The sequence below is a fragment of the Sorghum bicolor genome, chromosome 7, assembly GCF_000003195.3.
Source record: "Sorghum bicolor cultivar BTx623 chromosome 7, Sorghum_bicolor_NCBIv3, whole genome shotgun sequence".
NCBI lineage: Eukaryota > Viridiplantae > Streptophyta > Magnoliopsida > Poales > Poaceae > Sorghum > Sorghum bicolor.
In genome coordinates, this window is record NC_012876.2 from 3,691,168 (window position 1) to 3,710,680 (window position 19,513).

Sequence of the window (19,513 nt, forward strand, 5' to 3'; positions counted from 1 at the left end):
TTAAACTTCTCAAAAACTCAGAGAGAAAAATCAAGAGAAATAATATGACATATTCTAGATTTATTGATCCGCTAATCACAACCAACAGGTCCAAGATATCACTTGCAGATAATATAACCCTGCTACTCCATGACATTTGCTTGAAGATTATCATCATATTCCTCTATTTTCAAATGCCTGTAATAATGTTATCCTAACTTGGCATAAACTCGTCAGTCCGGAGCACTCTTAAGTCCATGTACCTAATAATACACAAAAGGTTTTACAATACAGTAGCATGCCTGAATTATCACCAGGCTACAAACCTAAGACCTCTTCCATGGTTACGAACCGGCCCTGCTCGATTGATAATTGCCCAGCCACACCAATGGCAACAGATAGTAGGCCGTCACTTAAGTTGACAGATGGTCCAGATGCACCTTGAGCCCTTATAGCAGACAAGAAATTGAGGTGCTCCAAATAGCTGGATCCATGATGGAGACCTTGATACCTATAATTCACACACTTCGTTAAGATACAGGCCAAAACTTGCAGTATGCAAAACTATGCATTCTGCATCTTAACTTTAATCCTAAGGCAAAATTAAATAGATTTTTTTTTTGTTCAGTGTGCATTGATTATCTGGTCATATAGAATCAGACTACGGTAGTGCAAGAAGCACCGAATATGCAAGCGCTGTAAACAAAGATGGTATTGGGGCAAGGCCAACAACAAAATTGTTACTTTTGGGACTGATATTTGAATGTAAAGATATTTCTTAAATTGTAGGGCTTATGAGAACTAAATGCTAATATGAGAGCAAAATAGAGCGTACTTGATCCGTTCATCTTCCGCCATTATTGTTACAACTCCATCTCTGCCTTCTGTTCTCTTTCCAAACCTGACAATGCTCTCTGGAACAAAAGTTTCACCCTGTTTCAAAGAAAATGTATCACATACACTAGAACTGAATATTAAACAGAGACAGGAAAGCAGAGACTCAAAATTCCACGAACCCCTATCTAAGGACAATTGTTATGGATATACATATTAAATTCTTTTCATATGTCCAAAGCATTATCAACTAATGTTAGACAAGCTTTCCTTCAATTGGTGTAACAATATATTCATTAATTAACACTACTTTCAAAGAATGAAACATTTCACTGAAGGGAACATGTACTTCTACAAGTGGTGATATTTTTTCCCTCAAGTTTCAGGCCTTTCTTCTAAGGATAACATACTGTACGCTGTAACTACACACTACTAGTAAAACAGAGTAATCAGACAAGAATTTTGGGGGTATCAACCGTAAACTGAGCCAATTAAGTGTAACTAAGTTACCTAGAGTCACATCTGCAAAAGGTTACAGTTTAGTATGGCACCACTTGGAAAATAAAATTACTGTAAGAGAAACATATAGCTGTATTTGTACCTTCCCAATGTCACCAACCACAGAAATTTCTTGCTCGTTCCTACTTCCTTCAGCAAACATGCAGAGATCAAGCATGCCACGAGAGCCATTATCAAATTCCACTATCACATATGCATTATCAATAATATCTGGTACCTGCATTAGGAGATAATTAACTTTTAGCCACTACTAGGAATGTTTAAAGGCTGACTTCAACTTGTGCCTATGTACTGTTATCGTTTAGGAGTTCCAACTGCAATATTGCTCAAATGCTAGAGCAGTGAATCTAAATATGAAACTCAGGCTTTCATAGTTACATTGATTGCAAGTCTTTCACTGGGAAGAGGAAGAGGAAACAGAACATCTTTATTGAAAATGGCATGGCCGCATGGGCATGAGCACAGAGCTATGCATGCACAGAATATGCATCCAATGAAATATTCTAATCAAACAGTGAGACAACCAGACCTTTCCATCATACACTTCATTCTTATGGTTAACATCAATGGCTCCAGAAGCCATCACACGAACTGGATTTGCAGCCGCAAACAGTCTCATCAAATCAAAGAAGTGGCAACACTTCTCTACTAGAGTTCCCCCACTGTTACAATTGAATCTATTCCAGTTGTTCACCTGCAAGTTGTAGCACTTATAAACAATAAGAAGTGAACTTTTATGTATTACAAGTAAAAACAGCTACTAGTACCTTAACAAGGAAAGGAAACCGGTGTTCTCGTATTGCCACCATTCTGACTTGTCCTAGTGTACCACTCTTAACTATGTCTATCAGCTTAGCAACTGGTGGCATATACCTGTATTCTAAACCAACTTGCACAAGTATTTCTGGTCTCTGTTTTGCAGCTTCGATAACCTGGAAAAATAAAATCCAATAAAGATGCAAAGAATGTCAATTTCAAAATGAAACAGAGGACAGGTCACATTATCTAAAGTTGGCAACATGGGTACTTTTATCCTGAAAAGCAACCAGCAAGAGCTGGGCATGTCTTTGAACCTAAGAACACCCATGTAAAGCTGGTTACATGGTATTTTGCAACATTTATTATGGATAATAATGCACAAAAACTGAATGTTTGTGGCATGTAGAGTGAAGCTAAAACTCAATGAAAACAGTTTTCTTCAAGAACATGAATCCCAAGTTCCTGGATCAGAAGAACAACGATACTGATTTCTTTCTTGGTGGTGTAGAATCATATTATGCTATTAGAGACAGTGGCGGAGCTCGTCAATTTTGACGCCTAGGGCCACTATCAAAGCATACATATTGTCCGCGCCAAAGCAAGATAACAAAAGTAGCCTACAAAGGTTGAGATGAATATCTCAATTTTAATCTTAAATCCACAACATAATAGATGGAAACATGAAAGTGGATAAAAAAAATCCACTCGCACTCGACCATCTAGGGTGTGTTTGGTCGGAGAGCATGGAAGAATAGAATTGTTCTATCCCTAGTTATGGGGATGGAATGGATCTATTCTTGTATTTGGTTGGAGCAACGAGAGCCACGACTGGAAGGGATGCATGAGTGCAGGACAGTGGAAAGAGTCACATGGGCACATGCCAGTAGCCGAAGAATTGTGTCTTTGCTGACCATTGGAACAACCATAAAGAAGACACGCTCAAATGGGAAACAACAGCAGAGATGGCTACGGTGCCCTGAAGCACACTACGAGCTGGAATTAGGAACTTGAGGAAACCATGAAGGAGCAACACACTACATGCGGGCACCTGAAACAAGAGACAAGAGAAGATGATTGAGGCTACCTATGCTGACGACTATAGGAAAAAAATTTGAACATGAGTACTCAGAGGTTTTGCTTCACGAGTGGGGCCAAGGCCCTAATGGCCCTAGTTGGAGATCCGCCATGATTTGCTGGTCTCACCAGAAGGATGAAAATGGAACAGGCAGACAACAGTGAGGTGATATCAAAGAAAAGAAACAGAGTAGCATGCGCTAGCTAGCAGCTCATGACGAAATCACATTACCAACAGGCAACAGATCAAAGTACCGGACTAACTAACCTTCTTGCAGTCCTGCACAGTGGTGCACAGCGGCTTCTCGACAAGGATGTGGTGCGGTTCGCGGTGGCGGATGATGTCCATGAGTATCTCATAGTGGGTCATGTTTGGGGACGATACGATGATGGCGTCACAGAGCCCGCTGTCAAGCAGCTCGCGGTGACCTGAAAAGGTCTTGAAACCTTTTCGATGTTACTAAGATTCACTGATTCAGTAATTACTAATTAGTACCCGACTAACAAAGCACATAGTTCTGCTTTGCACTTGCACATCTGCACAGTCTAATCATAATTTATTCATATTCTACTCAAAATCTGTTCTTTTTATGTGCATATAGTAAGAGGAAACATTTGAGATGTCAGAATCTAGCTGCAGGCTGTAGCTGATAATTTTGAGGGTATACGTACCTGGGGAGCCGGGAGGCCGAGCTCGGCGGCGAGCTGGAGGCCGAGGCGGAGCGACTCCTGGTGTGGGTCGGCGAGGCCGGTGACCCGCACCCGGACGGCCTGCTCCCGCTCGACCTCGGCGGCGAGGTGGGCGAGGTTGTGGAGGTGCTCCCGCCCCATCATCCCCACCCCGACTATCCCGTACCTCACCTCCGCCACCGCCATCTCCCTCGTCGCCGCCGGCCGCCGCCTCCTACAGCGATGATTTGACTGGAGCTGGAGTGATGACAGGTGGTTGCTGCGTCGCCAATCAAACCGAGATCAACTCGGTTTCTATTTCCTTCGATAAAAAAAACTAAAAAAAACCGAAATGGCGTCTCTGTGTGAAGTGGGCTTGTTGGGCCGGAAATTCAGTGTGGGCGGCCTTTATCTTCAATCGGCTGGAGTTACTAATTTGGGGCTTAGGGACTTCTGATGCTGACGGTGCATGCACATCTTTCAACTAAAAAAGAAATTCCCCTAAAAAAGAATAAAAAAGTATTCAATACAATGTTGGCTGAGCTTTTTTGGGTAAGTCATAAGTGTGTGATGATCCCATAGTTTCAAATGTTTTACTCAAAAGAACATTTTTTTAAGGTAAAAAATTAGTTAAGTCACAAGAAAAAACATAGTTTTTAATGTGGCTAATGTGTCGTTCACCAAAACTATGCATGTGGCTAATGGGTGAAGGGGATAATAAGCTTAGCTGTTAAGAATCTATTTTGATTGATGTGTATAAAAGCAAGAAACAAGTTTACTTTTTGGTCATCGAACTTTTATTCAAGTATGGTTTTGGCCATCAAACTCCAAAATCAGATATCATTGGCCATCTAACCGCACAACTTTAGCGCTTGACTGGTTTGAAAAGTGACTTTTCCTACAATATATATTTTTCTAAAAATTAAAAAATACATATGGTTAATGTTAGAAGTCGAGTTTTCATGTTGATTGGTACACAATCATAAGAACACAGAGGACAATAGTTGGGAGATGGAACACAACTCTATTATTTGTAGGTGATTTATGTACATGAACATCTATATATGAAGATGTCCCCAACGTCTTTGGTCTGTGGATCGACTCCGTCCGAAATGGGTTCGTGCAGAATCAGGTTGTCCAGTGTTATTGCGAGGAATGGATCGACTCCCAAGATTGGCTTGCGGAAGTAACTACTTGGTGACGGACGACATAGACCGACGACCAAACAAAATATTAGCTTCGGATATAAGATCGGATGATTCGAAACCAAGACATGACGCTAACCAAACACGCTAAGCTCTCCATATATTTCCTTTTATAGAGGGAAGAAGTAAAACATGGCCACTACTTCAATTTTATTGTTTCATTTCTAAACTCCTCTTCTCATAAATTGGCCACCATTCAAAGTCATTGTTCAATCTTAAGGTCATAGTTTCACATTGCTTTTTAACTTTGATTTTATAATTGTTAAATCTATACAAATTCAAAACTAATTAAATAGCTCCTTCAAAATCAAGTGAAAAACAAACGCAAGCTATCCATAGGCAGGGGGCACAAGCCCCATGCACACCCACACCATCCCCCAACACACACACCACCACATTGTACCTGTTAGAGCTCTGTGGATATAAGTAAACAGAAGGCCATGAGGAATCATATAAGATCTTTAGTTTTCATTCCGCCTTAGAAATAGTGATTCCTTCTACAGTCTTGAATGCTTCCTTCTTCCACACCCATTCGATGAGAGCACAATCGCTCCATCCTATCCCTCTATTTTATTAGGGCACCACTGTACTAGATCTCGATCACTAATCTCCTTAGGGATATTTCTTGATCTAGCAATTTCAAGCCAGAGAATAGAGGATTGCCTGACGACCCGAGAATCCATAAGTCACACTAAAGCTCATCACCTTGGTAGAGCGGGTGATTGCTAACTTCTAGCTTATCTCAAGCAAGAGTCACCCTTACATGCTTCCATGCATAGTGAAAACCATTGGAGGGCAAATACAACGAGTTAGCTCAGAAGCCGATGAAGACCGACGGAGGCCAAGCCTTCACCAGTTCACCACCCGAATATAGGGATCCTAGAGGAGGCACATTCTGCATGCCTGCTAGGCCTCTAGTGGGCTCAAAGCAAGGCCCATGAAGCAAGGCGGTTAGGAGGGAGAAGGCCTAAGATACCCCTAGGAACTTGCGGTTGTACGGGTATATCCCTAGAATATGCCCTGCCGGTCAAGGGCATAGATGTAAAAGAACTCTGGCTTGTACAATGACCTATAAAAGGGAAAAGCAAACCCCAAGTAAGAGAGAGGTGTTTGAATCATTGAAAACCTAATTGAACGATAAGATTTTCTTTGTGTTGTTTACCGTGTTAGCCTTCGCCTACGCTGGAGCCTCCAATACTTAAACTACTGGGGTCAGTTTCCCAATAATGGGCATGTTAGAAATAAGGTGTTGAGAGGTTTATTCCATGTGAGCCTGGCACAAGACACAGTTGTAAGATTCTACAAACATGTTCTTTCTTCTGAGAATGTTCCTGTTGGTGCTTAATCTGTCTTTCAGAAAAAGCAAAAGAACATCTTATGATTTGAATATGGTAGAAGGAGTTCCTGAGCAAAATGAAAGCATGATGCACTTGACTTCGGCCGATCAAGCTAAGGTAAGCTTTTTGTGGTCGCGAAGGTTCCCCCATTCTAAAACCAAATGTTATTTTGATTTGTTAGTGGAAAATGTTATCTGAACGATTGAACTGCTTGAAGTTGATCATATGTGCTATTACAGATAGGGGTAAACTGAGCATTCGTGTGATGGGTTCCTGAGCATAAAAAATATGAACTGAGATTACCTTTGTGATGGCAAAAGAGTACGTACTCCCTCTGTCTTATAATATAGTGCATTATATAACTTTTAGGACAGATTAAGAGAGAACACAAGAGTACAAGACGCATACCCCCCCCACTTTGTTTCCAAATAAGACGCTATCATCAACAAGATTAGTGATGATTGGTTGATAAATGGAAAGTTTTAAATGCAAAACTGGTCTCTAGCTTCTGGAATGCCTTATATTTGAGGACAAATTTTGAATTCTAGAATGTCCTATATTACAGGACGGAGAGAGTACAACTCAGGGTACTCATCATCTTTTAAAAGGATATTGTAACCAAAGTCTTGCCAAAAGTAGCAGGTTTGGCCATTTTGAACCTAGACCTTAGAAGAGAACTTGTAGCAATCAAGTACTACCTCTATTCTAAATTATAAGACGTTTGACTTTTTTGACTCCAAGTTTGACCAGTTGTTTTATTCAAAAAAAACTTATACAAATACAGTCAAAATTAAGTTGTTATTGAAGAACATTTATTATTAATAAACCAAGCTATGACAAAAGAATTGATATTTTGTATAGATTTTTAAATAAAACGAGTGGTCAAACTTGGTGTCAAAAAAAAGTCAAACGTCTTATAATTTGAGATGGATTGAGTAGCTTTGCCAGGAACAACATTAAGGAAAACATTTGATTTGATGCTCTAAACTAGAGGAGAAAAATATGCCAAAGTTTTCATCAATCATCAGGCGGACAAATAATGTGCATGCCACTTTTTTTTCCTGTGAAGTGTCGTGCCACTTGTTGAAGACAGGCGGCAGCCAATGCAAAGAGACAAAGAGCAGGGGTAGGTATACAATGCAAAAAAAAAATTAAAAAAGAAAAAAAAAAAGAAGCTTCTCTTTCGGTCGCGCGCGCGCTGGGCGCCTAAATTTCCGAGCAAACTAAAGCATCGATGGATCGCCTTGCGCGAGTGGCGACGTACGGAAAAGCAGCCAGCACCACCACCGCTGCCGGGGCTGCCGCCGGCACACACCCAATCCCGCGCGTGTCTCATGCAGCAACCATCGATCGGACGCCTGCACGCGTCCATCTCCATCTTTGCCGATGCCCCAGGCAGGCTGCCCTACCACCCCGGCCTCCTCCTCAAACCCACGCCGGCGTTCATGCTCGATGGGTTTCCACCGGCCGCGCGGCCAAAGGCTGCCACAATCCCATCATTCCGTTCCATTTGCCATTGCCATGCCGGGCCTGTTGAAAAGCTGCAGCTACTAGCACTAGCACACATACTAGTAGGAGTAGTATCATTCAGTGTCCTGCTGCCTGCAGTTAGGCTCTGAAACACATGTAAGTAGGAGTATATAATAGGAGGATCATGCATGATGATATATGAACAGTTCTTCATCAGCAGTGTAGTGTAGTGTAGTGAGTGAAACACACGCACACACACAGCTCCTGTAATTGCCGCCATCAGTGGCATACTGGCATTTGGCATAGATGATCGATGATCGATGATGATGATGCTGTTTCTGGCACGTTCTCTGATCGAGTTTCCCCTGCAGCTGTTAATTATGCGCATATCTTACTGCATTACATCATGCTTACTCACTGATGATGACCGCCGATCGATCGATCTCTTTCGATGCAAAATAAAATCAATCTTGGGCCTTGTTTAGTTCCGAAAAGTGAAAAGTTTTCGGTACTGTTTGTGACAAATATTATCCAATCATGGACTAACTAGTATCAAAAGATTCGTCTCGTGATTTACAGCTAAACTGTGTAATTAGTTTTTGTTTTCGTCTATATTTAATGTTTCATGCATGTGTCACAAGATTCGATGTGACGAGGAATCTTGAAAACTTTTTGGTTTTCAGGGTGAACTAAACAAGGCCCACTTTGCCCGCATTGGGAATGATGAGGACTACTACTATGTCCTATGTATAGACACTAGCTAGAAGTAGTATATAAGTATACTACATAATGATGATGCGCATTTAGGACTGCCTTTTGGATTTGTTTAGTCTTGACGCTCACGGGATCGAAGCCAAGAGATCGATCGAGAACAAAAGAAAGAAGGCTGGTGCATGAGCTGCTAATCATCACCTTGTCTTAGGACCTACCGTACCTAGGCCTTGGCTCCCATATTATTTCTAGTCCCTAGCTTTTTCAGAGATAACTACCTTAGTTAGTTAGCTAGTGCTTTCTCTACAAAGTAGGTAGCAAATGATTCAAGTATACTAATACTAGTATACAATGCCCTAATGCAGAGCACATGCAATGCAGCAGAAAGGCAAAAGAGTTGCAAACAAATAAAGGTCAAGGGAATATAACAAATGGGCCTTCGGTAGTAGTACATACAAAGAAAGGGTAAAGAGGTAGTAGTGCCCAGGGGGGGCCTATCACAGTCTGATGAACAAACTACCATTCATGCATGTGCTTGCTTTCGAGCTCTTTTCTTTTGGAACAATAATCTGTGCCCCCACACACTCTCACTGGGCCACCAGAGAGACCCTAGCTTGGGTCTCTGAAATCCATGTGCATATGCCTGGATAAAAATTTCTTTGTTTTCCTGCATCTGCAATGCATGATATATGTAATCTCTAGTACAGTTACAGTATGACGTTTCAGCTTGTAGAATTAATTAGCATCTGTCTGCCTTGGGTGAAGGATACTTCTAATATTGGTATACTTCTAATATAAAATGGATGCATGGCCGCGCTATATTCTTATACTTCACTAATCACACATTAGTAGAAAAAGCTAGCTAGCTTGCCGTACGTCGTACAAGCACTGACCATTGTCATCCTCACAAATAATGCAAACAGTCGGATTAGCATATCATCTACCTCTTCACTGTAATCACCAGCTGTACAATGTTTAAGCTAGATCAATTAATCATCGCACAAAGTAGCAATAATACACACATTCGGCCCAAAACTTCCGGCCATCATATTTTCACTCCATTTTATATTTTACCCGGCCTCTACCTACTAGTAACTCAGTTGAAAAAGTGGTCAGGTCAACTCTCTGCTGGCTCGGGCAGGCTGTTGAGGTTTCATGGCCATGGACTGATCCTGGCTCATGAAAGCTTTGCTTTGCTTGTCATGCCATGCATGTCTATCTCCACCATGAAGACTTTCTTGCCTCTAGCTTCCTCCAGTGCTCTCTGGCTCGTCCGGCTTTATGTCTCTCTGCGGCATCCATTTTGCCGCGCACCATGCAGACAACGCGCATCAAAAATAAAACTGCTAGGTCTTGTTTAGTTCCAAAAGAAATTTACAATTTTTTTCAGATTCCTCGTCACATCGAATCTTGCGGCACATCTCTAATTGCACCATTTATTTGTAATTTACGAGACAAATCTTTTGATCCTAGTTAATCTATGATTGGACAATATTTGTCAAATACAAACGAAAGTGCTACAGTACCCATTTTGCAAAAAAATTTAGAAGTAAACAAGGCCCTAGCTGTTGATCAAGCTTAGTTGTTGTGTACTGGGATCAAGGAAACAAAGATGATGAGTGTTTTTACAGTGAATAGATCTCTGCTTTGCTTGTTGGTTTTCTTGGATTCATCTAGTAGAGGTGCCCCCACAATTATAAGCTGAGGTCTGTCTGAACTCTGAAGGCATGATTTGCCTTGATTTCCACACCCAGACTCCATCGAGAGCTCAGGACACAGTTGACACAGTTTGTACTTTTTGTACGTACACTCGAGTGCTTCATCAGCTGTGCCTGGTACTACTGTAGGTTAATGTGAGTAACCTGTACTTAAACCCCCCATGGTATATGACCTTGTGCCAGCTCTCACCACCACTATCCCAATGATAGATTCTTTCGCTGGTCTGAAAAAACGTGGTTGAAAATACTATTCGCTGATTTATTATGAGAGAAAAACATTACTGGCTAGCAGAAAATGTACAGCTTACAAGACAAGCGAACGGAGCCGTACGACTATCTCCATTCTCTTTTATAAAACCCATATCAAGATTTAAATTTCAAAATGTTTGACCAATACATAATTTGACTAATAATTTTAATTATTATAACACAATCTTGATATGGTTAAATCTGTAATTAAATCTACTATACAATTATCATAAGTTAATATGCATAAATAATAAAAAATAAAATAAATAGATGGCTAAAGTGTAAACTGAGAGATCGTGTCATGTCATGTTGTGCCTTATAAAAGAGAATGGAGGGAGTATATTTCAACAAACCAAAGAAAAAATGCAACTGCACTTCAGGTTTTCGGCCAGCTAGCTTAGGCCCTCTTTGATAGGATTGTGGTTTCTCCAAAAAAGAAAAGGTGAAGGAAAAAAGTCACATTTTTATGGCTTTAGTTTCTAGACCAAAATGGCTTCTAAGCCATATTTTTAACATGGTTTTGGTTTCACAAGCTGTTTTTACATGTGAGTATTTTGGCAAGGCTTCTGCAAAAAGCCACATAATTAATCTAACAAGGCCTTGTTTAGCTGTGAAAACTTTTTAGATTTCGCTACTGTAGCACTTTCGTTTGTATTTGGCAAATATTATCCAATTATGTACTAACTAGACTCAAAAGATTCGTATCACGATTTACAGGTAAACTGTGCAATTAATTATTATTTTTATTTATATTTCGTGCTCCATACATGTGACATAAGATTCGATGTGACAGAGAATCTTGAAAACTTTTTAGATTTTAGTGGGAACTAAACAAGGCCCAAGTATATATGTTGGGGGAAGGCTTCTAGATTCTTAACAATCAGTTTTCAGGGATAGGCCCTATCCCGAATTACAAGCAACAGCCCCTGAAAACAAATAGGGTGCCTTTGAAAATCGTTCCTGAAATGTGATAATGGTGCTATGTTTCAACTAAAAAAATGCAGTTACGCTTCAAGTTCTGAGCAAGCAGCCGCTTGCTTCATAAGGATCTCCTATCTATCTTACCTCCACCAACAAATAAACGCTGGTCCAAGAAAGTGTGTCAGCCCTGTTCGCTTGAATTTTAGCATTACTTTTCAGTTATAGAACAGTGTTTTTCTCTCACAATAAATCAGCATCAGCATCAGCTTCTCAGTTCAGTTCATTGTTACAAATGCCGATTGTGAGTGATAAATAACTGGATCGTTAATTAGACTATTATAAATATCAGCAGAGTATTAAAAACAGAGTAGTATACAAGGTTTGCAGTTGTTTAATTTTGATAATTCATGGAACATGATTCATCTCTTGCCGTATCAAGACAAGTCTAAGCCTCTTGTTTGATCAATGGTGTCAAAATCTGCATTAGTTTGCCTCATCGCTCTTATTTTCTTCATTTCTTTTTTTGTTTCTTAACTCAACAACCCTTCTTCGCTGTTCCTGTAAGGCTTGTCTTTTGTAATTTCTGAACATCCTTTTATGAATAAAATTCTGCAGGGGCAAAAGCCCCTCCAGTTCAATAAAAAAAAAATTGGAACATGATTCATGCATGGCTGACGTACACCAGCACTCAATCTCAGTGTCATAAAACAAACAAGCTTTTGATGCAATATGACAAATTGATAATAGGAAATGAACTTGCATACCAGCTTGAATATATGGATTAATTACCCAATTATCCCCCAATCATCAAATGATTAACAAACGCGACGTACAGATAATATATAATGCATATTTGGACCAAAAGTTTCAACTAACATTTTTTTCTACTGTACTTTAACTAACTTGCCAATTAATCAGGTTTAAAAGCCAGTGAACTTTGGTACCTGCATGAACGAAAATAAGAAAAGGTTTGCTCTCCTCTTCTGTAGAGCTGACTTTGTTTGCACGGTTTGTGTCTTTGCTCTGCCGCCGCATTCATTTTGCCGCGCGCCACCAAGACAACCTGCATGCACATCAATTTTTGTTTATTTTTAGATAATGGAAGTTGTGGCAATACTTTCTTATATTTACTTGGTTGAAGCAAATGAAGGTAAAATGGATCGATGAAATGATGAATATCTCTGCTGAGTTGCAAGATATGATTTGCCTTGTTGCTTTCACCCAGCTGTGAACGCTTGGAGGGAGAGGCAGTGGCAGGTTATTTTGGTACACTCGAGTGCTTCATATCTGGCACTGCTAGCGATTGAGATGAGTAACTTTTACTTAAACCTAGGTTATGATCATTCTTTATTATAGTAGTAGTATGACATGGTGCATGCAGGTCATAGATAGGTTGATCCTGATGGTACGGTGGAAATTAGGTGTAGAGAGGTCAATATTTACATTCCACGAGTACTAAGGGATCATAAATGATTTTTTTAACAAACTGATACGAGACAATTAGTGTCCATTTTTATTGATAGATAAAGAAGAAGTTACAACCCCCTAAGAACAAGTCGCCGATCCAGAACTCAAACTTCAAGCTAGGACAGCAAACAAAATGTCTATATCTTATTCACTTGAGCTTATTTTATGAATCTACCAACTATTTAACAATATTTTTATCTCGTAACAAATCAACGAGTAATAGTGAACGGAGTGCACGCACTCGCTCGCTTTTGCTCAGGTTGCCGGCGGCCCCAATAGGCACTGGCCTGGATGGGAATCCTCGGCACCAGTGCCGGGGCTGTCCATGGAGCAATTGAGCATGAGCAGACACGCTCACTGTCCATCACAGCCATTTGCATTGTATGCATCAAAGTTACAAAAAGAACACGGCAGCAGGCGAAGGATATCAACGCCTTGGCACTGGGGGCAAGCAGCCTCATCGAGTGCACTTCTTCTCACCAGCCATATCTTCGAACCTTTAGTTTGTCCATTAGTTGTAGCTCTTTTGAGAAAAGGGGAGAAAAAGGGGAAAAATAAGGTTACAAAACCCTAGCGAGGTATAGAGCTAGATCATCCATCGTCTGGAATATATGCAAGCAAAGTGAAAAGAGACAATGCCGGGGCAAAAGAGATTTGTATGTTGCCGTGTTGTCGCGTACAGCAACACCAACGCATGCACTGTTGAACATGTGGCGCCACAAAAAGTCCACAAAAGGCTAAAGGCCATGCATGAATATAATCCCCTCATCCTTACTACTCCTGTCTCTTGCGGCTTCGCATTTCCAAATTGCAAATATACTTGGAGATGTGGGTATATATACACTCTTCTTACTACTATTTTTCGTGCTCAGACCTTCGGCTCAATTTTAGATGTTTGTTTCTTCTTGCTCCTTTTTCTTTAAAAAAAGCTCATTCTTGCTTTTGAGGACTCAATCGGTCTTAAATTAATCTCTCTCTCTCTCACACACACACACATGGTAATTCTCTAATATCCAAAAATATTTCAGGAACCGAGGGAGGAATTCTCTAATTTTGAAAAAAAATATTTAATCTAGTGTAATATCCAAAAATCATAACTATTTTTTTCACATTGGATAATAGTAAACTAATACTATTTATTTTAAACGCCATATATCTTTTGCTGAATATTTAAATTTATTTGAAACTTACTTATTTTTGTTTATATTATTTTATTACTTGTATTCAAACATTAAGAACATTATTAACAAATAAGGTTTAAATAACTCTAAACAAAGGAGCAACAGATAGATAGCACTTTAGGAAAAAAAGTTAATATTGGTTTCACACTTTTTTGATTTAAAATAAATTACTTATGATCTTTTAGAGATTAATCGTTTTACAGTGTTTTGTTTCTTTTCTAGATAGATTGTTAGTGCTCAAAGTCATTACTTTACTATGTTTCATTTTTTTTCCCTTCAAGAAGGGGCTGGGACGTCTAACCCACATACACCTATGCTGAAAATGCAGCCGCGAATACGAAACTGAGCTCAAATTGCAGCAGCGAATTCAACCTTGCAGGGGCAAAAGATGAACAAAGTTTAGTGAAAGAGGGAGAAAATGTCAGATGGGGTTTAATTTTTTTATTCATCAAAAGTCATAACTCAAAGCACTATTTATTAATTTGTTGTGAGAAAAAAAATATTGTTAAATAACTAACAGATTCGACATATTAACTAAGCAAACAAGAGGCCATAGGCATGTGCATGCACGGCACAGCCAAAAAGGGAGCCTAGCCGCCATTGCCGCCGTCTGCACTGCAGCAATGGCGAGAAGAGAAAGCAGCAAAGCCTCGCCACTTGCAGTGCCCGGGCCGACCACACCACCACCACCATCATCACCTCCTTCCTCTCCCTCCCCTCCCCTCCCCTGGCCCTGCTCCTGCGCGCGCGCTCTCCACTCCACAGAGCTCACTCCTCATGTCGTCCACCACCACCACCCTCCTCCTCCTCCATCATGACCTTCACCAGTGCGCCACCACCTTTCTCCCTCCATTTTACCACGCCCTCGCCTTTCTCCTTCATGCCACCACAGCATGGCCACCACGGGCATCTCCTCGCCGCCGCGGCCGCTCCCGCTCCCGCTCCACGGCGGCCTCCTACTCCTGCTGCCTCTGATCCTGACCATCACCACCGCCGCGTCCTCAGCTCCGCTGCCGCTCCTCGCGCTGCTCTCCCTCAAGTCCTCCCTCCACGACCCGTCCGGCGCGCTGCGGCCCTGGACGTACGCGGCCGCGGCGTCGGCGGGCGCGACGCGTTCTCTGGCCCCGCCGTGGTGCGCGTGGCCGGGCGTGTCCTGCGACCCGGCCACGGGGGACATCGCGGCGCTCGACCTCTCCCGCCGCAACCTCTCCGGCGCATTCTCCGCCACCGCCGCCAGGCTGCTGGCGCCCACGCTGACGTCGCTCAACCTCAGCGGGAACGCGTTCACCGGGGAGTTTCCGGCCGCGGCGGTGTTCTTCCAGCTCCGGCGGCTTGAGTCGCTCGACGTCAGCCACAACTTCTTCAACGGCACGTTCCCCGACGGCGTCGACGCGCTCGGCGGATCGCTCGCGGCCTTCGACGCCTACAGCAACTGCTTCGTCGGCCCGCTGCCGCGCGGCCTCGGCGAGCTCCGGCGGCTCCAGCTGCTCAACCTCGGCGGCAGCTTCTTCAACGGGAGCGTCCCGGCCGAGATCGGACAGCTCCGTTCTCTACGGTTCCTGAACCTCGCCGGGAACGCGTTGACCGGGCGGCTCCCGTCGGAGCTCGGCGGCCTCGCGTCGCTCGAGCAGCTCGAGATCGGGTACAACTCCTACGACGGCGGCGTTCCCGCGGAGCTCGGCAACCTGACGCGGCTCCAGTACCTGGACATCGCCGTCGCCAACCTGTCTGGTCCGCTGCCGCCGGAGCTCGGCGACCTCGCGCGGCTCGAGAAGCTCTTCCTGTTCAAGAACCGGCTCGCCGGTGCCATACCGCCGCGGTGGTCTCGCCTCCGCGCGCTGCAGGCTCTTGACCTGTCGGATAACCTGCTCGCCGGAGCCATCCCGGCGGGGCTCGGGGATCTCGCCAACCTCACCATGCTGAACCTCATGAGCAACTTCCTCTCCGGCCCGATCCCGGCGGCGATCGGCGCGCTGCCGAGCCTCGAGGTGCTGCAGCTTTGGAACAACTCGCTCACCGGACGGTTGCCGGCGTCGCTGGGCGCGAGCGGGCGGCTCGTCCGGGTGGACGTGTCGACCAACTCCCTGTCCGGCCCGATTCCTCCCGGGATGTGCACCGGCAACCGTCTCGCACGCCTCATCCTCTTCGACAACCGCTTCGACTCGGCGATCCCGGCGAGCCTCGCCACCTGCTCGTCGCTCTGGCGAGTCCGCCTGGAATCCAACCGCCTGTCCGGCGAGATCCCGGTTGGGTTCGGCGCGATCCGCAACCTGACATACCTGGACCTCAGCTCCAACTCGCTCACCGGCGGCATTCCTGCTGATCTCGTGGCGTCTCCGAGCCTCGAGTACATCAACATCTCCGGCAACCCCGTCGGCGGCGCGCTCCCGAACGTGTCGTGGCAGGCGCCGAACCTGCAGGTCTTCGCGGCGAGCAAGTGCGCGCTCGGCGGCGTGGTCCCGGCGTTCGGCGCCGCGGGGTGTTCGAACCTGTACCGGCTGGAGCTGGCAGGGAATGACCTCACCGGTGCAATCCCCAGTGACATCAGCACCTGCAAGCGGCTGGTGAGCTTGAGGTTGCAGCACAATCAGCTCACCGGCGAGATCCCGGCAGAGCTCGCCGCCTTGCCGTCCATCACCGAGATCGACCTGTCCTGGAACGAGCTCACCGGCGTCGTCCCGCCGGGCTTCGCCAACTGCACCACGCTGGAGACCTTCGACGTGTCCTTCAACCATCTGGTGACTGCTGGCTCGCCGTCGGCGTCGTCGTCACCAGGCGCCAGCGAGGGGACCACCGCTCGGCGCAACGCGGCGATGTGGGTGTCCGCTGTGGCGGTGGCCTTCGCTGGGATGGTGGTGCTCGCCGTCACCGCACGCTGGCTGCAGTGGCGCGAGGACGGCACAGCCGCGCCGGGCGGCGGCGGTAGTAACGGTGGCGGCGCACGTGCACGACGCCGACCCAACGTCGTCGTCGGGCCGTGGAGGATGACGGCGTTCCAGAGGCTGGACTTCACCGCCGACGACGTGGCGCGGTGCGTCGAGGGGAGCGACGGCATCATCGGCGCCGGGTCGTCCGGGACGGTGTACCGCGCCAAGATGCCGAACGGCGAGGTCATCGCGGTGAAGAAGCTGTGGCGGCAGCCGTTGGCGCACAAGGAGGGAGGAGGAGGAGGAGCTCCGGTGGGGCCGCTGAAGGAGCCAGGTGACGCGGACGGCGGCGGAAACAGGAGCAAGCTCGCCGAGGTGGAGGTGCTGGGCCACCTCCGGCACCGGAACATCGTCCGGCTGCTGGGGTGGTGCACGGACGGCGAGGCGACGCTGCTGCTGTACGAGTACATGCCGAACGGCAGCCTGGACGACCTCCTGCACGGCGGCGCCGCCGGCGGCAAGGCGAAAGCGTGGCGGCTGGACTGGGACGCGCGGCACCGGATCGCCGTGGGGGTGGCGCAGGGCGTGAGCTACCTGCACCACGACTGCGTGCCGGCGGTGGCGCACCGCGACCTGAAGCCCAGCAACATCCTGCTCGACGCCGACATGGAGGCGCGCGTGGCCGACTTCGGCGTCGCCAAGGCGCTCCACGCCGCCGCCGCGCCCATGTCCGCCGTCGCCGGCTCCTACGGCTACATCGCACCGGAGTACACGTACACGCTGAAAGTAGACGAGAAGAGCGACGTGTACAGCTTCGGCGTGGTGCTGCTGGAGATCCTGACCGGCCGGAGGTCCGTGGAGGCGGAGTACGGCGAGGGGAGCAACATCGTGGACTGGGTGAGGCGCAAGGTCGCCGCCGGTGGAGCCGGCGACGTGATGGACGCGGCGGCGTGGACGACGGCGGCGGACCAGCAGCAGACCGGCGGCGGGGCGACGGCGGCGGCGCGGGACGAGATGGCGCTGGTGCTGCGGGTGGCGCTGCTGTGCACCAGCCGGTGGCCGCAGGAGCGGCCGCCGATGAGGGACGTCGTGTCCATGCTGCAGGAGGCCAGGCGTGGGCGGAAGCAGCTCCTGCCCAAGAAGCAGCAAACAAAGATTAATTAGCAACGACCACGTGTGTACGTGTAGGTGTATTGTATTACTAGTTTATTATTACTACTCACTAAACCGTGTACTTTTGTCATGTAGTCGTGTCATGTATAATGTCTTAGATCACTGTGTGAGTGAACTGCCGAGACTTTCGGATATTTCAAAGCCAGATCAAGTCGAAAACATTTCAATTTTCTTAAATGATATGACCATGCCAGCAAGCAAAGTATCACAAGCTCCAAGTTTTATCTACACTAACACCAGCCCAAATCATCGATGGACCGATTATACGTAGTCGTGCAAAGAAGCTACAACAAATGGTCCACGCGCTACTTTGTGAGATTCATTTTAACATTAATGAGAATTATATACTACCTAAGTGTTCTACCTTGATTGTACTCAGGTATATAGAAGAAGAGAAGGATGAATCAGACCCTAAAGAACAAACCAGTACAAGTCCCAGAAGACACTACAAAACGGACCGGAGAGTCAAAAACGGACCACTGAAAGTCAAGAACGGACCAGTGTAAAGAAATCTTCATAACTTTTTACTCACAAAAGCTATGAAGGCCCATGAGAATTTGTTGGAAAGCTTGTCGAGTCTACTTTCCAATGAATCTAGTGGCGACCAGTTTGGATACTCCATATTGCCTGCAGACCAGAATTAGTACAGACTGCTCAGAAGGTCAACAGTCTGTCGTGACAGAATGTTGGTACAACTTGCCAAGTAAAACTGTACCAATCTACAATATTTTCATGCTGGATGGCATACATTGCCGGAAAGCTCTTGGAGTCTAGTTTCACACCCAAAAAACGGTTCGTCATTTGAACTTCCCAATAAGAAGTTTATGGTCAGTTTATTGGAAACTACTCTGGAGGCTAACAGTCACGCGAAGCCAGTTCGGGAATCCATTCCGAGGAGACCTTTCATATTGCCTTCCCTTAGAAACTCTATTTCGTTTTCATACCTATCTAGGAGGGTTGTTCCTAGTATAAATATTCCCTACCTCTGAGCTATTAGCAACCTCTGATCATTTTGATAAACTACCTGATATTGCAGCCGCGCTGCTAAGTGCCTTACTCAATCTTTGTTCTTCCTTGTTCTTCTTGGACTTGTGAAGTGAATCCTCTGAGTTCCCCTACTTCGTGCCCTACGGCTTCCGTTTGGCTGCGCCGTATTATGTGGATTAGTTCCGGATTGTGGTTCTGCGGTCGTTCGGAGATCGAGTCGAAGTCTTCGCTGTTTCGGTGCCTCTCTCCCCGTCGCTTGGTCGCATCCAACCTTTGTTAGATATAAAGCTAGTTATCCGCTGTTCGCAACAAGTTATCCTTGTTCTTTTGATCTACTGTCGTGAAGATCGGGCCACCCTCATGCCGATTCATATCGGTACCCCATCATTAAAC

At 45.3% G+C, this 19,513-nt stretch overlaps 2 protein-coding genes across 3 annotated transcripts; one reads left to right on the forward strand and one right to left on the reverse strand.

Moving 5' to 3' along the window:
• On the reverse strand, positions 29 to 4,148 carry LOC8067822 (inositol 2-dehydrogenase 2). Of its 2 annotated transcripts, none has more exons than XM_002444994.2 (7): positions 3,838 to 4,148; positions 3,434 to 3,604; positions 2,100 to 2,264; positions 1,862 to 2,026; positions 1,415 to 1,549; positions 815 to 912; positions 29 to 490 (listed from the first exon to the last, which is right to left on the reverse strand). In XM_002444994.2, the coding sequence occupies exons 1-7, from the start codon at positions 4,039 to 4,041 to the stop codon at positions 298 to 300; spliced, it is 1,131 nt and encodes a 376-aa protein (XP_002445039.1). In that variant the 5' UTR covers positions 4,042 to 4,148; the 3' UTR covers positions 29 to 297. The 2 variants fall into 2 exon arrangements, with proteins under 2 accessions (XP_002445039.1, XP_021321567.1); XM_021465892.1 differs by having other exon boundaries at positions 41 to 490; positions 3,434 to 3,594; positions 3,838 to 3,970.
• LOC8076559 (leucine-rich repeat receptor-like protein kinase TDR) lies at positions 14,527 to 18,310 on the forward strand. The gene has a single exon (XM_002443800.2). It carries the CDS (start codon positions 14,987 to 14,989, stop codon positions 18,122 to 18,124), a length of 3,138 nt encoding a protein of 1,045 aa, XP_002443845.1. The 5' UTR covers positions 14,527 to 14,986; the 3' UTR covers positions 18,125 to 18,310.

What these genes read in the sequence shown, in the direction of transcription:
- LOC8067822 (XM_002444994.2), bottom strand. Translation starts at nt 4,041, where the DNA reads ATGGCGGTGGCGGAGGTGAGGTACGGGATAGTCGGGGTGGGGATGATG. An exon ending in TCGGCCTCCCGGCTCCCCAG is followed by an intron (nt 3,605 to 3,837) that starts GTACGTATACCC and finishes AAAGGTTTCAAG; the next exon opens with ACCTTTTCAGGTCACCGCGA. An exon ending in CTGTGCAGGACTGCAAGAAG is followed by an intron (nt 2,265 to 3,433) that starts GTTAGTTAGTCC and finishes TTATTTTTCCAG; the next exon opens with GTTATCGAAGCTGCAAAACA.
- LOC8076559 (XM_002443800.2), top strand. Translation starts at nt 14,987, where the DNA reads ATGGCCACCACGGGCATCTCCTCGCCGCCGCGGCCGCTCCCGCTCCCG.